The sequence below is a fragment of the Falco naumanni genome, chromosome Z (genome assembly GCF_017639655.2).
Source record: "Falco naumanni isolate bFalNau1 chromosome Z, bFalNau1.pat, whole genome shotgun sequence".
Taxonomy (NCBI): domain Eukaryota; kingdom Metazoa; phylum Chordata; class Aves; order Falconiformes; family Falconidae; genus Falco; species Falco naumanni.
In genome coordinates, this window is record NC_054080.1 from 41,280,670 (window position 1) to 41,303,736 (window position 23,067).

General features: G+C 35.5%; 1 protein-coding gene across 5 annotated transcripts in view; it reads left to right on the forward strand.

Moving 5' to 3' along the window:
- The window catches only part of FANCC (FA complementation group C), a 91,458-nt gene that overhangs the window by 17,637 nt on the left and 50,754 nt on the right, over nt 1-23,067 (forward strand). For all 5 annotated transcript variants that reach the window (XM_040580387.1, XM_040580385.1, XM_040580384.1 and 2 more), the window contains 3 exons: nt 6,447-6,620; nt 8,167-8,251; nt 13,570-13,664. In XM_040580387.1, coding sequence (XP_040436321.1) covers nt 6,456-6,620; nt 8,167-8,251; nt 13,570-13,664 — 345 coding nt within the window. In that variant the 5' untranslated portion in view covers nt 6,447-6,455. The remainder of the gene's footprint in view (nt 1-6,446; nt 6,621-8,166; nt 8,252-13,569; nt 13,665-23,067) is intronic.

Genomic DNA, 23,067 nt, shown 5'->3' on the forward strand with positions numbered 1-23,067 from the left:
TTCACATAGTCTTTACGACTCTTGGGCCTTTCTGAGATTTCTAAAAAGATAGTCACTTTTTTCCTAATAAACATTTTGTGAATTTGTTTTTGTGAGGCTTTAGTTTCTTTAAAGTAGGGAATAAGTCATGTTTGGTCTTACTGCCTAATTAAGTAGTATTACTTTTTTGTTTTATTCTTGGCAAGTAAAAGGAGAGTTGTCAAGGTGAAGGTGAAAAATATATTTGTGGGAATAAGGTGAAAGAACCTAATAGACATTTTATGTAGAGAAATAATAAATGAGATAATATCTGTTTTCTGGATAACTGCTACTTTTTTTCATTGGCATAACCTTAAAGTATCACCCATTAGATAGTAAATTTGTGACATGATTGTCATCATCTTTGAAATATGGAAACGGTAAGCTAATGGTTTTCTGCTCTATTAGTATATTAGTGATACTGTATCATAATAGAGTTAGCGGTTATTACCAAAGGAGTCAAAATCATGGTGTCTTTTGATTTTATTTAATTTGATTTTTCAATTGTTGACCACATACTAACAGAGGATTCAAGCCAGGCAAATCAAGCAGGCTTATTTCCTATACCAGGTACCTGTAACTAACACTATTTCAGTATGCAGAATGGCACAGCCATGACAGGGTGAGGATGGTCTTTTTCCAGAAGTCTGAAATCCCAGCTCCACAATAAGGTGTTTTATCTCCCCCCTTATTGGAAGAATAACATCTTCACAGAAAGGGAACATGGTTCAACTTTTGGTCAGCCCTGAAGTGGCCAGGCAGCTGGACCAGATGATCATGGTTGATCTCTTCCAACCAAAACAATCTATTCTATTCCATTCTGACCTAAACATAAACAAAACCAATCATCTAAGCTTCCCTCATCACTGAACCTCCTCTCCAATTAACTTGTAATTGTATACTGTTTGAATGGAATTCCCCTGAATTCAAACTTAAAACTGGAGATTAATTCAAAGTTTCACCATGAAAAAAACAGCATTCCTCTCTTTGCAGTATTACAGTACTACCTGTGTGCAGGGTATAAAAATCAATCCTTGGCACTTTTTTTTTTTTCCTTTTTCGACATTTCACTTTAATGTCTGCAATAAATTAAATACAAAATCGATAATTCAAATTTAATTTGAATTCAATATATTGAATCCTTTCCTAATATCTATTCTCCTAATTCTGGCTATTATCCCCTAATTTCTATTAGAGTAATAGACATGCACGAAAGGACTGTTCTACTGCTTTTGTAAGTGTTAACAACCCTAAACATAATTTGGAATGTATGTTTATGTGTTCTGTGTTCTGTTAGCTCAGTGGTGACCTTGTTCTGCTTGGTGTCTTTGGACCCTGTTGTCATAGAAGTATTTTAATTGTTTTCTTTTTTTGTTTTTTCCTCACAAGCTGAGGTTGCTGATGGGCAAGATTGGAGGGAGGAGATGAAGTAATGGAAAGTAAAGTGTTTGTCTGGAGTGTGGAGCTACTTATCACTGGTTGAAGGAAAAGTATGCAAATGAGAACTTGAATGCAAGTTTTTGTCACATTTATTTGGAATGCTATGACTTAAGGCAATATTGTACCTTAATGGTATCTCAAAGAGTCTTCTACTAGAAATACTTTTATTATTTAAAAATAACAGCCAAATTTACAAGGGTAGAGACAAAATAAGTGTTAAAAGTTTAGTAGTAATTTTTGGCAATCTATTAAAGCCAGGTTTGGGGACACTGATAGCTGTGAAAGTTACTGATTTTTTTTGTGATTGACAGAGATTCTTTCTGAGGAGCTGTAATGTTTTAGCAACTGCATTACTCCCTTTTTATTACATCTGAGTCCTGAGTTTCAGTGAAGAAGTAACTTTGCTTTCACTTGATTTTTATCTTTTTATGGTGTTACTTAAAAAGATTTTATTTCTACAGTTCTAGGGAAAAAATATCTTCATTATTTTGCTACCTTACATGCCAAACGCGTAACTATTTAATTTTCAAACTATAGATAAGGAGGTAATTGAAAACCTTGTTGGTATCTCTTCTGCCCTTGCAAGTAGTTGACTGTCACAGAGGAATAGTATTCAGGTATGTCTTAAAGTGGAAGACTGTGGCAGCGTGGTACCTGTATGTGTGTGTGTTCAGGAGGATGTAACTGTGTAACTGTTAAGTGGAGTGCCCTGGTATACTGTAGGGCTTTGCCTCGAGATCTGGTAATGAAAGTTACTGACTGAACTGTTACAGTTCAGAAACTAATCCAGATAGCTCACTTGACAGAATAATCCATTCCTTGTTAGAAATGCTGCCTTCAGCTTCTGAAAGACAGAACAAGTACCCTTATGCCTGAGCTCCACAGGGTTCCCTGTGCTTGAAAGTGCAAGACTAGGAAGGTTTGACTGGGGATTCTGGGAGAGAGAACTAAAGACTTTCTTACCCTTCTTTCGAGAAGCAAAGGGTATTTTCAGGTGATTTACAGCAAAGCCAGCTTCTGAATGTCTTATATCGGGATCATAGATGAGAAACAGTTTCTCGTTTTTGGCAGCTAAAATAAAAGGAGTCCCAACTAACTGAGGAGAGTGAGAATGAACCTGAAAGAGACTTTAGGAATATGCTTGAAAGTATGACAGGTCAAATTTTTGAGTCTTTATCATCTGTAATTTCTGTAGGTCTTTTAGTGTGTTCTTACTGGGCTCTGAATGTTTAAATTACATCTAATTAGCTAATAGTTTTATATATCTCTTGTTAATGAACTATATATCCTGTGACAGTTTTTGAGATTAACTCTGTGTGTCAGATTTGGTACGTTACGTTTCCTTTTTAATTGTGTTACTTACACATTAATTGATTTTACTGTATGCTTTCCAGTAGTGTTGAAGGCAAGAGTAGGCTTAATAAGCAATTAATAAAATCGCTCTTTTCAGGACTAGATGCTATAGGTAAAATAAACGATCAATAAAATAACTATTTCATTGGAGACTTCTAAAAAGCAAACACTTTAAGTACAGCTTAACAATCATGCTATTGCAAATAGAACAGGTGCTTGGGGTAATTCTTTTTGCCTGTTTTCTCTTAGTGTGGCATGAACAGCGTTGTGATGCAGCAAAATATTAGTGTGTATTAAATTAAGCATGCCCTTGATCAAGGATTAATTGAAGCCCATACTGAATGCTAAACAAGGGGCAATGGCCTATATGAGCAATGCAGCAATTCTTGGAAATCTCAGTTTCTGTAGGTATTGCAATACATTTTATAAGAATGTGAATTGATTGTATCCCCAAACAGATAACAGCAATATTTTTAGCACTTAAGAATTTTTGTGATCATAATTTTTGAAAATCTATCCTATGGTTTCTGTAAGAAATTCTGCTACTATGGAATTGGCAAGACTAGTTCTTGTATAAAGCTTTACAGAAGTGCTCAACCTTGCTTCCTTCCTCCCAAAAGTGTGCAAACGTTGTATTCACAATAACAATATTTGTTATTGTCACTCTTAATGGTTTATTTCCTTTTTTTTTTTTTAGTGTATGTACTATAGTTGATTACAGATACACACTTTGGATTACCTGCTGTGTTAGTCATTTAGATCACTTGCTTCTTATTTCTGGTATTACACTATTTTAGGCAGTTTCACAAAGTTAATTTCACAGAAAAGTATATTTATTTGTCCCTTAATCCGCTTTAGAAATGGGACAGAAAACTGACTCCTCTATTTTTGTGCATAAACGTGTCCATGAATGAGCATTAGACTGCAGCTAAAATTTTGAAACTCTGTCTTAGAAACAGAACTCTTATTTCTGTTTCATCAGAAAATGATGTGAAAGGAGCAAGTTCAGGATTGATCCTTCTGAAGATAGGCTTTGAACTCTAGAATGTGTAGTCGGGTTTTTTTGGTGCAAGTCCTTTGCTTATGTTTCCATACAACAAGACAAATGTGGAAAATATGCTGCATTTCAGGTGAAGATTTTGAATAGCACTGAGCACAGAACTGCTTTGTTTTCTTGGTGAAGGAGAGACGTTTATTTATGTGACTAGTGGAAGTCCATTGATGGGACAGTACTTTGCTCATATCCAAGATAGTCAGGACTAGGTATCTTAATGGAATTAACTATCAGAAAGTGTAAAAATGTACACTTGCAGTTAGCAACATATAGATACACTTTTAATATTTCCTTTCTTTTATGCTTTGTGTTCATGTTCTCCTTTTTGACCTTTTTTGTTGTTGTTGTTGTAGTTAAAATTCAGAATGTACATCTTCGTCTTTGACAGTTTTCTCTATAAGGCAGTGGATCTGGACCAGCTAAGGAACTGCTGAGGTGTCTCTCTGGACCAGCAATCCAGTTTATTTAGCTGTCATTAAGAAGAGAGATAAAACACCTTATTGCGGAGCTGGGATTTCAGACTTCTGGAAAAAGACCATCCTCACCCTGTCATGGCTGTGCCATTCTGCATACTGAAATAGTGTTAGTTACAGGTACCTGGCATAGGAAATAAGCCTGCTTGATTTGCCTGGCTTGAATCCTCTGTTAGTATGTGGTCAACTTGTGTGATTGGCACCAAAATGCTGGAGTCTTTGTGGTTCTTCTTTTTTTCTTTCTTTCTTTTTGTTCTTTACCTTTTTAACCTTTTTTTTTATCTAAAGTTTTAGGAGCCATTTTGTTATGGGACTTATTTTTCAGGAGGATTAATCTTACCTAGGAACATCAAACAGGCTCATTAATTTACGCAAATGTGTAAATTCAACTTCTGCCTTTGATTTGTTCTTAAAGTGTCTATTATGGCCTTGTGATGATATGAGGGTTTGAGAGCTAATTGCTGCTGGGTATTTGACCTATGCTTCAGCGAGCTATGGCGATGAAGTCTCATAAGCTGTTTTTGATGCTTGTAGAAGATCAGTAAGATCTTGGCGCTGCACAGGTTGTTAAGAGTTCTGCTAACAGCAGCAGTTGCAGGTAGAAGCAGGACTCTAATAAAGTACACAAAAGCAGTGGCTTTGCTTACATTACTTTGAACATGTTTAGGGTAAATATACATTGAACTCTGGCGGGCCAACAGCTTTACTTTTTTTTTTTTTTTTTATGGACAGGATCCAAACTCAAATAATAGTTATGATTCACTATGGGATATTTATTTATCTATTACTCATAGAAATTAAACAAGTTCAGGTTTTTATCTGGCTCAGATTAGCATGCTATACAAGTGATGTGATTGTAAGGGTTAGCTGTATGAAGCAAGCTTGATTTGCAGGGCTGCTGCTGAGGTTCAGGTTTATTTTTTTCTGTCTATACCTTAAAAAGATAAATATTCACTGATTTCTGTGGTATCTATGAGTGTTTGAATTTGTCTCCAAGTGGGCAACAGTTCATTTCTGAAAACTACCACCACATTTGTGTTAATTGACAGTTGTCTTTACAGTCTTGACAGAAAGAACAATGATTGAATGGCTGCAAGAGCTTGTTTGCTCTTTCAGCCTATGAGGTGTTTCTTTCAGAGAGCTTTAAAGATTCTTGTAATGCCTGCTGTGCTATTCTCTGTCCTTATGCCAATGAAAAATATAATAGCAAAGCAGAAAAAAATGCGGGGTTTTTTTGGGGGAGGTGTCTTTTACTGGGGCAATTTGGTTAAATTTTAACATTCTAGCTAGCTTGGCAATAATACTAATATCTCAAAGATGCAGTTTTTACTTCAAAGTTTGCCACTGGGTATAGATTATATATGGTACAGATATTATTCAGAACTGAGTTATATGTAAAGCTGCATGTCCATATTTTTCCCTTCTCCTTTGTATATTAATACAAAGAATACCAGAGCTGAAATACTAAATTTATTAGTTTCCTTTAAGGAGAATACTCTTTTTGCACGTAAAACTAATGATCAATTACAAATGTAGAAATTACAATGCGCAAAGCCCCCCAACTCCTTTTGTTTTGATTGAGCCTTAGTTTAAGGCTTTCATTTGTCTTGAAATGAGCATTTGCAGCTTCTCATCACACAAAGCATTCTAAGTAAATGCACACTGATGTTATTCTAATATTCTTTGAGTGAAATAGTGGTGATGACAAATTCTGATAATAAAAGCCTGAGACACAGCTGGGTGGTACATTCTAAGTTAATTTACTGATTACAGTGCCCCCTTTGCTACTTTGTCACAATGGGGTTGTTTTACCCTCTTAGTACTACAAAGAAAATTGCCACCTTTATGAGTTGTAAACACAGATGCCCCCCCCTTCACATGTGAACACACAGAAAGTTAGCAGAAATCCTTCTTCACATTTTCCTTGTTGATTTGAAGCCAGTATTTATTATATTATTATTTATTATTATGTTTATATTATATTATATTATATTATATTATATTATATTATATTATATTATATTATATTATATTATATTATATTATATTATATTATATTTTTATTATTATATATTCTGCCTGATGTGGAGTTGCAATTTTTTTTTCAGGATTGTGAAATGGCCCAGGACACTACAGTGCCCAAACTGAACTTTGAATATTGGTTGGATAAAGCTATAAAATGGGGTCAAGCCACCACACTGGAATCCCAGAAGGATGTGTGCTTTCACTTGCCCCAGCTCCAGGAGTTTCTACATCAGGTTTATGAAACTTTAAAACACATGGTAAGTGACTTTAAAAGGAAGGGTGATATGTGCTAAAGAGACCCTCAGAAACAATCTGCACCGTGTTTTGACCAAATCAGAAGCCAACAGTAGTAAAGAGTTTTGTGTTATTGACCTAATGTATTGCTGGATCAGAGAGGCAAATTGGGGAAACAGTTACAGGTAATGCAAACAGGAGTGTGCTTCCTGTTCCCCTGATTTATTGTGAAAGGAGCTTTTTCTTCTTGATTGGCTGTTGTCACGTGAGATTTCCCAGCCAATGTTCCAGCCTCTTTAAAAAACTCTTTAAAATAAACAAGAATTTGATTCTGGTTGTCAGGTCATAAATTGGATTATTTAAAGGCCTTAACATGCAAAACTGTAACTGATCCTTTAAATCTTAGGGAGTCTGTTGACACGTTAACCCCAGTGTTGTGGCACACGTAGTGAATTCTAGCAGCGCGGTCAGATTGTTGGCATATGCTGCTGGCTGTTCTGTTTAGTAATTTAATTTTGTCTGCACTCACTAGAGTGCTTTTTTAAAAGTAAATTTAGTTGTTTGTATGTTTAATTGTTTATATGTTTTTCTGAGCATGGCTTTTTTAGTATATGGCATGACTTCTTATGGAAGTACTTTTAAAATATTACTCTTACCTGAAGACTACAGTATAGTTACTTTTTTCTGAACTGAATTTAAATAAAAGATTTTTGTGAAGTGGTGTTTCTTCCCATATTTATATATGTCTTTTTCTTGAGAGGGAGGGAAAAAGTAACTATTTTTAATGTTGCTATCTCAAGTAATCTGAGGCTTGGCCTGCAATGGACCTTGTGAATATGGCCCCAGAAAGTCTAGGGCTAGCCCCAAATGTGAGACAAATGTAAGGAATTTATTGCAGCAGCAGGAGATGGTTATCGTTCCTGCTACTTGCATGTTATCTCAGCACAGCACCATTTAAAAATTTTCATTTATTAGATAATAAAGCTACAAAAATGGAAGAATAAGACTGGTTACGCATGATTGTATATAAACTACATTGTCTACTACTTTTATAGTGAAGCTGCTTTCTATTTGGTTAAAAGTTAGATTGAAGTTTGTTGCTGGGTAGTCATTACATCAGTTAATTTAAAGAAAGCAAGCAAAAGTAACGAAAGTGTACTTAGTGTTAAGCCATAGTAGGCATTCTTTTCTTCAGAGTGAGACAGTATATTAAAGCAAAGATGATGTGCAAAAATATACTTTACTTGTGCTTTTCTTGTCATGAAACCTTGGTCACTAATACTGTTTTCTGATTACTGGATGTGAGGCAAATGAACAAATTTTCTACTGTAATTAAATATTAGGTGAGGAAATTAATTTCTTAAGGTTTAACTTACTTGAATTATGACTTTATAGCCAATTTCAGGAAGTGCTGCTTTTGTTACATAGCTACAGATATTTGCTTCCACAGCATTTCACAGCAAAACTATTGGGATTGTAATTTGCAGCAATCTGGATCATTAACAAACTAACCTACTTTTGATATGCAGTATATTTATTATATTTTTGTTTGGGTTTATGTTTTAACAGGATTCAGTTTTAGCAATCCAGCAGTTCCCTTTAATTGGCCAGCTTCTAGGAAGGCTTTGTTGGAATCCTTTTGTTGTCGGATATGGTAAGAACATGTAATGATATTTCCACAGCAATTCCATAAACTTTGCTCTATAGGAATTAGGAAAATACGACTTGTTATATACTTTGATTTTTTTCCTTAAAAACACAGCATTCTTTTTTACTTAAGCAAAATTTTGAGATTAAAAGGTTAGCCAAGTTATTTAAAATACGTGGCACTGAGAAATCTTAAATTTACTGTTGGAGCTAATTAATTTCATGGATTAGTTACAGAGTCTTGATTTGGGAGCAGTAGGTTTTAAAGCCATTGAGGGTTTGTGTGCATCATGATTTCCATTTTTCTTATTTTCTTATTGTAGGTTCTCAAAATGTACAAAATTCAGATTACTTTCAACAGAAGTTTCTTCCAGTTTTAAAGTATTCTATTACATATGCTAATATAGGGGAATTAATTATTCTGATGCTTCGTTTAGTTTTTTATTAGTGTAAAGCTCTACTAAATTGTGATTGTATTTTTTTTTACTGAGTTTATTCTGAATGTGTATTTTCTCTGTCTTGCAAGCTAGTGGAAATGCGCATAGGCTCAAAAGCAAAACAGTAAAGTGGTGACATAGGAAAAATGCATGAAAAACCAAAAGCCACTTACTGGTAGTATGTATGTGTGTAGGTGAAACTAAAGAAGGGAAAAGAAGTTGGGGACAAGAAGTGTGTTGGGAGGGAGGAGACACTGCTTGTGCAACACTACCAGCACTTCCAGTACATTTTTCAGGAACTGAGATATGGGTGTGTTGAGATATGACATAAAATCTACTTATAAGCAGAAAACTAATTCTGAGCTTCTCTGTAAGCCCCTTAAAGTAATCTTTTGCCAGTCTTCTGCTACTACTACAACTACAAAAAAATAAAAAATAAGAAAATTGTATTTTATCTTTTCTGCTTCCTTTTGGGTGGGTATAGGAAAGGACAATTTTTGTGTTCACCTGAAATGGCTTATTAAGTCAAGCTCACCATTAGGCTAAGGTGATGGTATGTCTTCTGTTTTGGCTTTATCTTCTAGTAAGCTCCAAGCACAGGCAGAAAGAACTTGTCTGCAAAACACATGGTAGATGTGTGTTATGTCAACACTTCCCCTCTGAAAGGAAAATTTGGGAAGGAACCATAGATTTGATAGATTACTTTTGCAGAGCAACAAACGTGTACTTTTGTGGCACTTTTTGAGAAAAAAACTTCTCATATAGACTTATTTTTACAATGAAGAAGTTCCCATTTTACTCAGTCCCAATTTTTGAGAATGTTTGTAACTATTGATGTTTACAATTACACACATGTTTTTCTTCTAAGTTTTTGTTTGGAATATACAAGTCTTTAGACTGTCAGTTTTTCTGAGCTGACAATATATTGTGGTATAGAAAGTAGTTTCATCTATATTTTTCATCAAACTTGAAAGCCATCTGTTTCTGCTTCTTCACTTGCTCAAAATGGAATCCTTCACTTTAATGCTTAAAGGTGAGTCAAGGAGATTTTCTGGCATCAGTAGACCTGAGGATGTCTGCTTATACATTCCTACCACTTTGGTTTTTTAGAGCCACCTGAGCACCCATTCGACTGCTGGCATTTTAGGTTCAGTGGATTTTCATTTTGTTTGGCACTAGTTCTGAAGACTGTCTTACTCTTTAAGACAGTCCTGGCTATAGGAGATGCTGAGTCTCAGGTGGGTTTCATGTAATTTCTCATTTGGATAAATAGGGCATTCAGGTATGTGTCAGAGTTGAGGCCACCCTCACAGTAGAAGGAACTAATTCTGTTCAGTTCAGTCTTTCGTACTAATAAATGGAGGAGGAAAAACATTATACTTCTGCGTCATGTCCAAACCACAATACCTATCACCTTAGATGAATGTCTGTTGGTGCTGGAAGCTGACATATCTGACCACTCAGTGCAGGAAGTGTGGTCTCCAAGGGAAAATAATCTCCTCATAAACACTCATGAGCAGGAGGTGACCAAGTTAGCCCTATTTAGAATGCTAATATGAAGTAAGCACAACCAGAGAAAATCTCACGGCTGTACTTGTGGTCCTGAACCACAAGGGATACATGAAGAATTCAGTCTTGGTAAGGAATTCCAATGTTTTTTTCTGGGGCTGAGGGATTATCTTCTCAGTAGGACCCTCTTGGTTTGAGTTTTTAGGCCAAATGTCCTGAATCCCAAACTAATACTATAAATGATGGGGATTTTCTTTGTGGCTCTGTATGTCAGTATATGTGTGTGAGTGTGCACGCTTATGAATGCATTCATTTCCACGGGAAGTTCAGTTTTAGCTAATCAACATTTTCTGATACATTTCAATAAAATTTTACAAGAAGCTCTAAAAAGAGTATTTCTGGCTGTAAGATTAGAGTTTTCTTATTAGTTTCTTGCATCTGGCCCTGTTCATGACAGGGTATTTATAAACTGACTGTATCATAGGATGGTTGAGACCACACCATGTTATGGGAAAAAACATTGCCTTTTTTTTTCTTTTTCATTTGCTTTCTTTATTTAATTTTTAATGTGAGACTGGCAGGGAAGAAATGCAATCTGGTTCCTCATAAAGGTTTGGGCTTTTGTTTGTTTGGTGGTTTTTCTTTTTGTTTTATTTTTTACAAAACAAATTCCAAGCTGTCTTAAATTTCTTACAGAAGATTTTAATTCCTTCAGTTGGAGTTACAACATTAACCTGCTTAGGAAGTCCAGTAGATGGTTGGTGACCTTTTTTGGGATATACTTTCCAGTTTTTGAGTTGCTAGTTTTGTTCCTCTGGTTGTATTAATTGGGTATGTATTTGCACAGTGATCATTCTTTCATGCCATAATAAGATCACGTACCTTCATCCATATCCTGATAATGGTTTTCAGTGCATACCACGATGGTATGTTTTCCATGCTTATCACAGTTACTGGAAAAATGAGAGGAAAAAACCCACCAGTGTTTTCTGCAACTCTTTGTGGTCTTTTGATGTGATTATTTTTTGCAGCTGCCATAATTATTTTAACATCTCTCTCCCTCCCCCGCCTCTATTCCTAATCTTCCCATCTTTCATCCCCAGTTCCAAAGCAGCTGTGAAAAGAAAACAGCGGACCTGAGAGTAGCCCTCTGAGTGTCATTGGGTACTTCAGCAAGAGGACTGTATGTCCGTTTTCCTACTTTTCACAGATCTGTGAGAGGCTACTTCAGCTTTGGTTGTAGCCAAAGAGTTGTTTTGACTGGGAAGATTGTGATGCTATACAAATGCCTTATTTTTCTGTGAACTGTTAGCATAGCTATGACACCAATGGAAGTTGGTTTCACTTAGGCTGAGGTTTGAATATATCTAGCTAAATCTGTGTAGACTCATTTTGCTGGTGAAGTGCACCAGTATATCATTTATCTGAGCTTTGTTTTCATCATTTTTGCTTTCATCATACTGATTTATATCTCTGACGGGCAACAATATATGCAATTTACTTTATAGTATGCAGCAAGTTGTCACGTGTAGCAAAAAAGCCTTCTCATCTAGAGGTCTAATTAAGCAGATATATGCATTTTTTTCACCTCTTTCCTTTGTTTTTTTAGGTCAAAAGAAAACCTTAAATAAAATGACTTAATGGCATACTGTATATATATATACTATAAATAGGATGAGTCAAAAGAAGGGACATTTAAACTACCTATGTGTTGTTCAGGGTAGGTTATACTCGATTCCACTCCCCCGCCCCACATTATCTTTCTGTATAGTTTGACTTTAAAAAATATATAATTCATATAATTGAAAACTATCTCAAAGGCCAAACTTTAGAAACAGACAAGATTTTAGTACTAGCAATTAAGAATGTTTAAATTTGGTTTCCGAGAAGCAAATGGCTATCATTTTGTCATTTAAACAAGTAAAACAGTATTTGTTTATTTTGCCTCCCATATCATTTCATATCAGAATTTAGGCGAAATGTTTTTTGAAGGAGACAGTTGCCTTTTAGTGTTGACATCTGAATGCTAGTTGGGTATAGTTACAGTCAAAGTAGAAGGATACTTCGCATTTCTGCTAAGCAGTATGCGACATGTCTTCTTTAATGCCAATCTTAAACAGCTGAGGAGATTATTTGCCTTGTAAAAATCATATTAAAAAAATTTCCCCAAACACACAATGGCAGAATACCCCAAATTGTAGTCAGTGGAATGTGTATGTTTGAGAAACCATTTCTGTGCAGAGATGTTAGTCAGTGAGAGGCCAGTAATGGCCTACAGGCTTGTTGCATATTTATTGAGGAATACTGGTTTGAATCAATATTAACTTCTTTGATCACCTGGTGAAAATACAGGCATCACTTAATGGAGCTTTTATATTTTTCTTCAGGCTTTGCCAACAAAGCAGTTCTGAGTAATACTGTTTATTACATCTTGGATAACAAAAGACACAGAAAACAAAAGAAATCTCTTGCTGAGCTTGATAATCAAATTGTCTCCTAATACAATTTGTAAAATATGTCTCCTAATAAAATTTCTAAAATACAGTCATGCAGTTTTGTTCTCTCATTGTAGAAGCTCTTTGCATCTGCCAAGGAACATTTTTTTTTAAAAAAGCTCCAATTGAAAACAAAGTTGTGGGAAATAATAATGAATTAAGTGACTCTTAACTACTTAGTCCAAATAGCTTCTGTGATTACTGTCTGTGCATTTGAACACTGACAGTATTGCTCAGTGTAGTAGGTTTTTAGAGAAGGCAAGTAATTTCTAACAGTGAGTTAGAATTAAGTAAAACCTGATCTGATCCTGAACAGAAAATCACAATAGGACTCTTTTCCCATCAGCATTTAGCTATTCTGCTGTCTGCAGAAATGTCATTTTCCTGAAGCATGGAGAATCTTAATATATTCTTGCAGAAAATGTCATGTTTTACATTCTTGTTACGAATGAGTGCATACTTCACAAGCTTAACTTTTTCACAAGTGACCATACTTCAATGCTGATTATTGTTTAGTATTGTTTATCATTAATGATATTATTCAGATACTGGGTCAAAAGTTCCTTGATGATAGCTTCAAGTATTATTTGTGTAAATGAATCTCTAGGTCATGCATGTTTCTTAAGACCATCTAAATGTTGCATAGACTTTGAACTCTTTGATACCTTTTAAACTGCTGTTGATGGAAATGATTACACAAGAACTACATATGAATAACATTAAATGTGTGGTGTGAATCTGATAGAATAGAAGCATTATGAGTTGAGACTGGTATTCAGGGCTTTAGTTTTGTGGACAGATAGGGATTTCTGTGTGTAATTCTGTGTCTTGAGTTTGGGGTTTTTTTTCTTTAAATGTATCCTTATTTACTTTTTTTCCTGCAGATGAAAGCCAGAAGACTCTGATGTGGTGCTTATGTTGTCTATACAGCAGTGAACCACAGAACCCTGTGGAACTGAAGGCCAACAGCTGGATACGGGTAAGTGAATGAATCCTTCCCAGCACTGCTTTGAATTAAATTGATTATTTGAAAGCACTACATATATAGCATAGAGACACTGTCATGTAAGAAACTGCTCCAAACAACTTGCATATGTATTGTGTTGATGTATATATCACTCTAATTGTGACACAGTGCTAGTCTGTCATTTTAAATATTAAAAAGATGTATCATTTTACAGGGAGTAGTTTTAGTGGCCTTTAACCTTTAGATTCACTGTGAATAGTGAGCAATGACCACAAATCAGAAGGGAAACAAGTGTTATTAAAAAACCAAACCACCCTTCAATTAGGATTAAATAAATAACCTGGAGAAACGCCATAGTTCATTTTGAAAACAGCTTATATTTGCTCTTAATTTTTTTTTATTTTATTATTTTGTTTAATCTCCTGCCTATGAAGAATTTAATTGTATCCAAACTTTCTTCAAAGGCAGTTAGAGAGGGGAGGGGCAGTGCTTGTGTGTGGATTTATATTTAGTGACTTAAGGAATAATGAATCCTTAACTTTAATCCTGAATGTAGGGGTTTGCATGGTACATCTGTTCATATTTTATGTAATTCCACACTGAACTAGCAAAGCACATCATCATGTAAATAACTTTCAGCACATTGGTGCTTAATCCTTGACATTACTGAATAGCAATTTGATGGTGCAGTGTTGCTGATTTTATGTCCTTGCATTTTCTGTGGGTCCATATAAAAATATCCTTTAAAAATTTAATGAAATTGTTTATTTTTTTTATATATATATATATCTCATAGTCCTCACAACTAGTGAGAATGTAGCAGCCTGATCATTATTTATGTACATTCTGCTAAAGCTGACATGACTTCTAGGCTTCTCTAAGCAGTTAATTTCTTACTTACTAGTCGACTGTACATCTCAGTTTATCTAGGTATGCATGTAACACTAGGACGTACAAATTATTATAAAATAGGTAATGGTAGTGCAGATGTTTATGCTGGTAGATAACTGTATTTAACTGTGTAGTATTGTTGATCTAGGTGCAGTAATCTCAGCAGTAAGTTCTCACAAACTTTCAGATGCCCTTGGGTGCCTGTATGTACGTATTTGGTGGGTTGTACCACACGCCGTGACAATCTCAACAACTTAATACTAACTAAAATTACCCATATTTTCTTCTTGTCTTTAAGCTTTTCAAGAGGCTTTTCCTGAGGTTAGCATACTTGGAATTCACACTGTGGCAATGCTTGCATACCAAAGTAAAGTGATGCAAAAAAAAATAATCCTGCTTTTCTAATAGTCTGCCTGGTTGGATATATTCTTCGTGATAACATAGGAGATGCACAATACCATGCACTTAGTTATCAAATAGAACAAAATTTGTCATTTTATTTGTTATTAGCAGCAGCATACACATTAATGATGTTAAGTAATGAGGGAGAGTTGTACCCAGACAATCTAAGATAGCTTCTGTTTCTAGGAGGGAGAAATCTAATCTAGATGTGTTGCCTTATCTGATTGATGTAACTGAACTGATGGTGTTGCTGATACAGGAAAAAGTATCAAGTAAACAAGAACAAAAAGCTGGGGGTAGGTGAAGGTGGGACTGCTGCTTTTGGCACCATGGCAGCACTGCCACCTGAAACTGTCTTAGATTGGGACTAACATGTAAGGCATTTGATTCAAGCCTCTCTGTAGTCTGCAAGGAATTTTTCTACCCACTCTGTGTGTTTGAACCAACCTTAATGGTCATTGTGACTTGATGGGTCAGGAGTTAATCTAAAAGTGGTAAGGAAGAGGGCATGGAGGAGTTCAAAGCACAAACATGTTATACTAGCTATTTTAATTATTCAGCACTTCCCTAGTTTGCCTAAAGTGGGTGTAGCATAATATGACCTGGAATGTAATGCGTTCATATTTTGATTGGAAAGAAAGAAAGAGCTCTTGGAAAACTTCTAATGAAAAAAAAAAAAAGATAGGTAAGGGAAGCTGTAAGATGCACAGCAGAAGAATACAAAAGTGGAGATGGAAAGAAAGGGTATTACTCAATTGTTTTCTGTAGTTGTTAGAATTTCTTCTTGTTTCTTACTGTCCAGTGTGCATCATAACAAAGCATTTTGAAGAAAGTGCTTTGATCTCCTTTTCCTAATCATCATTGTAATTCTAGTCACCAGAGATTGTGATACCATGCTTGTTTTACAGAAGAACATAAGGTAAATTTTGCTACTCTTGAAGGGTTTCTTTCGCCATGTGTGATAATGATTTATATTTTTTTTTTAAATAAATATACAGTAAGTCTGTTAACCTACCTAGTGCATACTTAACATTGTTTTCTCCTGAACTGCTTTCTTTTCCATATTATATCTGTTTCAAAAGATTGTCACAGAAAGAGTTCAAGATACACATTCTATGAGAGCCATAGTTTGAGATGTGCATCGGCTGTTTTCATATTGACTGGATGACCAACCTCTGTAGTGATTGATCTGACCTTAGCCTTGTTTGTAATATGGTGGAAGCTCTCTACACCAGGGATATTCATTCTCTGGTGGAGAAGTTGCCAGGTACACTATGGTACAATATGGAAATATGTCTAAAAGTCTAAAATACAAGGTTGAAACAAATTCTTGGGGGTGGGGAGGAAGGTAGTTTTGTGGCTACATAATGTAAGGGGAGTTGAAATCCAGGAATTAATTCTAAATAAAGCTCTGAAATTTCAATGCTACTTAAAAAGTCTTTAGCATTACGGAAAACTTGCCTGTACTTGGAATGAAATGATAGATTATTTAGGGCATTTAACCTCTCCCTAGAGGGTACAGATGGAAAACCATCCATGACCACACACAACGGGGCTTTGTGTCAGGTCCATGCACACTGACACAGAAGCCATTGATGAAAGGGGGTTTACATATAGAAACTGCGATTCAGCTTCTGTGGAAGTGACCTTCACAGTAGCCTTGTCCTTTGCCTGTGCAGCTGAGAGTTAATTTTATCTCCTCAACTTAATACTTCAGCATACACTGAGGAGGAATACTCAGTTTTAAAGAGCTGAAGTAGTTCAGTGTGTAAGCCAGCATGCATCAAAGAACTTGGGACTTCTGGGTGTATATTTAGTTGACAATAGAACAAAGAAAATGTAAAAAAGCAAACCAACCAACCAACCAAAACCCCTACCCAAACAATGAAAAAATGAGGAGTGTGTAATGGACGTAGACAACTTTACCTGCATTCTGTTAACTGTTTAGCAAGAACAACAACAGCAAAAAAACTTTCAAAGATTTCTTCCTAGTTTTCTGGGGTTTACATGGGACTTACATGAAAAACTTTTCTGCCAAAATGCAAAGTTATATCTAATTGGAAAATGGTATTATTCAGTCAAGTTAGTGGTGAATATTCTTCTTTCCTTTGTTTTTATAGCTGTTTACATTGGCTACTAAATTACACCTTGTTTTTTGTCATGGCAAGTCCAAGAGTGCTTTGTGGCTTTTCAGTGCATCTTTGACTAAGGTCATTGATAGGAAGACTGATCTCAGGTCTTTTGTTTTCAGCTACTAAGCTGCATTTTCAAAGTAGCAAAAAATGTATTTGATGCTTGCTTACTTTTAAACTTTCCTGCCATTGTCATAGAAAAGCTGTGTTTTTAATGACAAGAAGGATAGCTACCCACTTGAAGCGCATTATTAGTAGGTTTCAGAAACTGACATTGTGCAGGTCTGTAAGTCCTCTGAAAGAATAAAATGTGCAAATAAATGACTTGGATTTTAATTAAAACATGCAATGTGTAGACTGTAGTGTTTTTAGGATCAGATATTGTTTGAAGTAAAGTGGTAGTATTTTTTAATTATTATTCTGAATTTTAGGACGAGAATCTAAGTTCCATAGGTCTTCTATACAGCCAGGTGCAGTGTAGGAAGCCAAGACACATGCTGCCACAGATTTCTCACTGGTGAAATCAATCATGACCTGGTGGAAACAGTCTCTAAGAAAGAAAGAGATCTGGTTTCTCCAGCTGGCCTTCTCTGAGCAGAGAGTTTTGGGGCTGTGCAGTACTTGTGGTTCTAACATGGGCGCCTGTCTGGTGGGGCTGGAAGAGCTCCCTTTCACTGTGGATTACATCACATTGCAGCAACTAGAGAGCTTTTCGGAAGTAGATTTCCATTTTATTAACTTGGTCACATCTCCTCTGCTTTCAGTTTATAAACTCTGTTTATGGATTGTTTATGGCTTTGGAATTTGTTTCAAGTACTGCTTTTGTTGGATTGTTTTGGAAGGCCGATACAGACTTGTGAGAGTGTTACAGCCCATGGCCCTTCAAATTGAGTTAAACAGGAGCAGTTACTATCCCTCTTTTTTTTTCTTTTTTTTTTTTGTTAAAATAAGTGACATTTTTTTCAGTGCTTTACTTTCCCTCGAAGGAATACAAGGGAACAAGACAGTATATACATAGTAGCTTAAACATAGGGGTGGAAGGCCAGTCATCTTTGCCCTGCATTTTAAGAGATGGTTTTTGGGCTTGGCCAAATTTTTCTTTCGGGAAATATGTAGTACTTTTGGGTATGTGTATCCTGTGCAAGGCCACATTATATTAATGGCTGCAAAAGTAATAGGTGTTCTTTGCAAGAGTAATTTTTAATGGCACTGGAATAATTTCTGTTATATTTTTAAAAAATACCTAATGAAATGTGTGTGGTTTATCTTTCTTAAGATTTCATACATATTTTCTCTTACCAGTGTTATTCTGGGTAATTTTTTAATTTAGGATGGTATGATGCCAAATCAATGTAAAAATTTTGATTCCAAAAGTTTTAATTTTATTGCATCAGTGAGTTTCTAATTCTTCAACAGAACTGTGTAAAAATAATGCTCCTATGAAAATACTAAAACTGATTTTTGAAAAAGCCTCTAAAACTCTCACTCATCTATTAATCATTTCTGAATGTTGCTGAGGTATTTCTGCTGTAAGATCAAGGTTTTGAATTATGGTCTGTAGTCCTTGCCTCCCTCTTTGAGTTTTAACTTCTCAGTTTTCTGATCAGATAAGCAATATTGGTGGAAAGCTGATGGACACCACTTATTTCCAAATGTATGCAATGGAAAGCAGAGACCATATTATTCTTTCCTTTGGACAGTGTCAGCACTCAATAAAGTTCACCCTTGAGACTACCTGCTTGAAAATGCAAATGCAGTCTTTTCAAGTAAAGGGTATCCATTTTGACCAATATAGTGTTTGCAGTAAAACTGTAACATTTTTTTGCTGGAGTGTTTCTGCTTTTTAGGCAAATAGGAGGTATACCAGATCTTCAATGTCATCTTGTTATTTTTTGAATAGCAAACATGGAAACGTGTTTGAAAACCATTAGTTTATTAGTATTTATTTGTATTGTTATTATTGATTTTATTATTTATTATATTATGGTATATGTTTAGTATAACCCCTGCTTGTACAGCAAGCAGTGTTTGAAAGTTTTTGGTTAAAAGGGTTTTGTGGTTTTTAGTTTGTTTTGTTTTGTTTTTCTTTGGTTTGGTTTTGGCTTTTTAGATTTGAGTTATAAATCTGAAAATAAAATGTCAAGGCTTTCTGTATGGGATCTTTCTCTTCAGCACTGTTACACTTGCTTCCTGTGGAGGACACATGAAAGTTTCTGAATGGAAGTCTTGTTTTCCAGGAGAATGGAAGGCATATACCTGTCCACCACATGGCAACATTTTGATGCACGTTGAAGCCACATTTCTTTAGACTAAATTTGATTGAGTTCTGTCCATTGTATTGAATTGTATTGAAGTGTTTTGCAGTGGATTGCCGCTCCTCAAATAGGCCAGATCAAGAAATTTACTGCCAATTAAGCACAGGAAGTTTGAGATTTTTAGTGATAGTCTCTGGATGACCTGGGTTTTTTTATGATCATCTTGACTTTTAACTAAACTACAATTTTAACTGAGCTGCTTCAGTTAATGAAGCACTGACCTTTCACCCCTACTTCTGAATCTGTGCCAGAATTTTCAGCAAAATGGGTTTTTAAGGCCTTTGCTTTCCATGTAGCAATGTATCTAAGACTGTGGTCTCTCAGTGATGGTTCACAATGTTTTGATTTACTTCTTGGAAGAGATGCACATGCATTGAAATGCTTAGTTACCTCTCACTATAAAATTGCACTTGTATGTGGTTTCCCTTTCCTCTTTAGATGCAAAGTGCATCTTCACTCATATCTTGGATCATCCAGCTGTCTGATCAGGTGTCACCATATTTGTCATTCTTAATAGTCAAATTCATTGACATATTTTGGCTAGGCAACAGTATTCAGGAGTAGAAGAAGAACAACACTGTTATAGAAACGGCAGTTCAGGAAAATGAAGTTTATTTAAATTTTAGGATTTATGTGGACTTCTGTTTTGTCTGTCATGGAAGAGCTGCTCATTGATTTACTGGGACTTTGCAACATTACTTCTCAGGAAGTCTTATAGAAATTGAAATAGATGTATTACAAGAAAGAAGTTAGAAAGTAGGCATTGATGCAAAATATATGGGAAAGGTGTGGAGAATAGCTGAGAAAAAAATGGAAGGAAATTATATTGAGAAAAGGTCAGAGAGTGTACAACGTGTGTGTGTGTGTGTGTTTTCATATATTTTGGCTTCTATTTGGAATGAGTTACTGAAGCATTTTCAGTATTTCTGTCACAACAAGAATAGTGAGGCATCACAGTAAATCATGAAGCAACTGAGAGAGACTAGATTATCTTCGAGAAATACAGGGATTCTCAAGTATCCAAAATAGCTTTTTTTGTGAAATAGAACACGAAAAAGGGAGGTAGATGCTATAATTCTAATTATAGAATCATAGAATGGTTTGGGTTGGAGGGGGCCTTTAAAGATTGTCTAGTCCAACCCCCCTGCAATGAGCAGGGACATCTTCCACTAGACCAGGTTGCTCAGAGCCCTGTCCAACTTGACCTTGAATGTTTCCAGGGATGGGGCATCTACCACCTCTCTGGGCAACCTGTTCCAGTGTTTCACCGTCCTCATTGTAAAAAATTTCTTCCTTGTATTTAGTCTGAGTCTACCCTCTTTCAGTTTAAAACAGTTGTCCCTTGTCCTGTCACTACAGGCCTTTATAAACAGTCTGTCCCCATCTTTCTTATAAGTCCCTTTTAAGTATGGAAAGACTGCAATAAGGTCTTGAGACCTTAGAATAAGAAAATTGTATTTTCTTTCTGTGCCTGTTTTATGGGAAGAAATTTGTTTTGCAGGGGATATGGCGTACATGTATTTGTTGCTATTCACAGTACATAGTAATGACAGCTTTGTTGCTTACTATGATAGCTGTTAGTACTAACTTACCAACAGTGGTGTATATTCTTACATACCAGTAGATGGCATTCTTCATACTACATACAGGTACATATATGTTTGTTTTGTATTAATATGTACACAACTTTCTATTTCACAGCATTCTAATACATATTCTTCTAAGGGAAGGTGAACATTTTCTTTTAATAGTGGTCTCTAGATTAGAAGCCAGCTTCACTACTGCCCAGATTGCATGGCATTATTTTGAGTCTTTAGCTGCCTAATGATGCTTGAACTAGTGAGAGTTCTGCATTAAGTTTCCTGAAACTTTTGGCAACAATTCAGGATGCTAACTAACAGGAAAATTAATTTGATTATCTTCTTTCCTGTATCTGCAGTGCATGCAGTTGAACTGATTTTTGTCTTTTCTTGCCCAGAATTATTCCAGAGATGTGGAATAATTCTCCCTGTGTTTTCACTTGTTATTATGATAATGACTAATTCTTCGTATTTATGGGTTTTTTTAGTACTTAGGGGCTTTGTATCTGAAGGTATGTTGTTATTAAGCACTGTATATAAAGTGTTAAGAAAACATTCTTGGTTCTGAAGTGGTTACAATGAACGACTCATCATGCAAATAGGCTTAGAAAAAAGTATAAAAAAGAAACAACTCCTTTCCTCCTGCCACCTCCATCCCTCGCTGTTATATAATGACAAATAGTATTCTGAACAGCACAGGGTTTTTGTATTTCCCCTCCTCTGTTTTTCCCTAGATGACCTTTATTACACGGTTTCATGGTGACACACTTAGGTATGGTCATGCACTGTACTTTTAAGGTCCAGTTGTCTATCTATTCCGGAATGTTTTTACTATGTGTGTCATAATATTACTTGGTTTGCTGCTCCCATATTTTAATTTATTCTGTCACCTTTTTTCAGTGCTGCTGGTTTCAAAAGTTTTATTTGGTGTAGGCATGAGACTTCCTGCACATTGTCAGGTACAGCAAAGCGTCTGTTCTTTTGGTTTTAGTAATTTGTTAAGAGTAATTGCAGTGCAAGTGTAGAAAGCTGCGAGAACATACATCACCAATAATTACCAGTAGATGGCACTCCCTATATTAAGTCATTGCCAGCGTGTACCTCATACAAACGTGTGCACACAAAAACATGTACTCCCATACACCGTTTTTAAAGAGTAGGGTAATTTAGATGTTGTTAAGCATTAACTAATGGTAATATTGCTGTGGCTTTTCCCTGGCTCCATCTGGACGTGCTTTATTACAAAAAGGCCGTATTATGTCGTAGTTGGTCTTTAATTTGTCAAATTTGTTGCAAGGATGACAAATAAAGGTGAGTGCTTCCTCTAAGGAAGGACAAAGTTGAATTTGACTTCTGCAACCAAAATAAAATATAAAGTTAATAAATGTTATTATATTATATAAAATAGTGGTGTAAAATAATGCTGTAACAGAGTAAGCATGAACACGCCATTCACTGCAGCTGTTATTGAGAAATAAAAACTGGGAATTAGCTGTTGTGCATTACACTTTCACTTAAGCTATTCGATGTTAACAAAAGTTTTCCATTCTTAGTTAAAACTAAGTGCAATTATTAAATAAATATGTCCCATAAGAAATGGAAACAAACAAAAGGTCTACCACATATCTAGCTGCTAGTGGTTGCCTGGAGGCTTTTGTGAACACACAAGAGATTCTGGATAATTACAGGCTAGTGATCCCTTTTGCGATACTGTTTTGTTTATGTGTGGTGGTATTTAGATTATTCTTATAATTCATGATTAGTCAGAGCATTGAAGCACTTGGAACTTAATGCAATTTTAGAAATGTTATTGTTATGCAATGCAATTTTTAATGTTCTTATAATTCTTGAAGATTTTAATTCAGTTTTAAATCCCACATAGGCTCATACCCTGTGGACAGGATGGAAAATTCAGGTTTTGGTGGCATTTATAAGTTGACAAGCCATCACGATTACATGCTATGTTTGGCCTGTGAATCAAGGAATAATGGGGAAGTGTGTTAACTTTTTCCCAATAGGAAAAGCTGATTTAAAAATGTTTCCCTGATACAAGAGGAAAATATGAAAGATACTGCTTCTCAATTCTGTGTTTAAA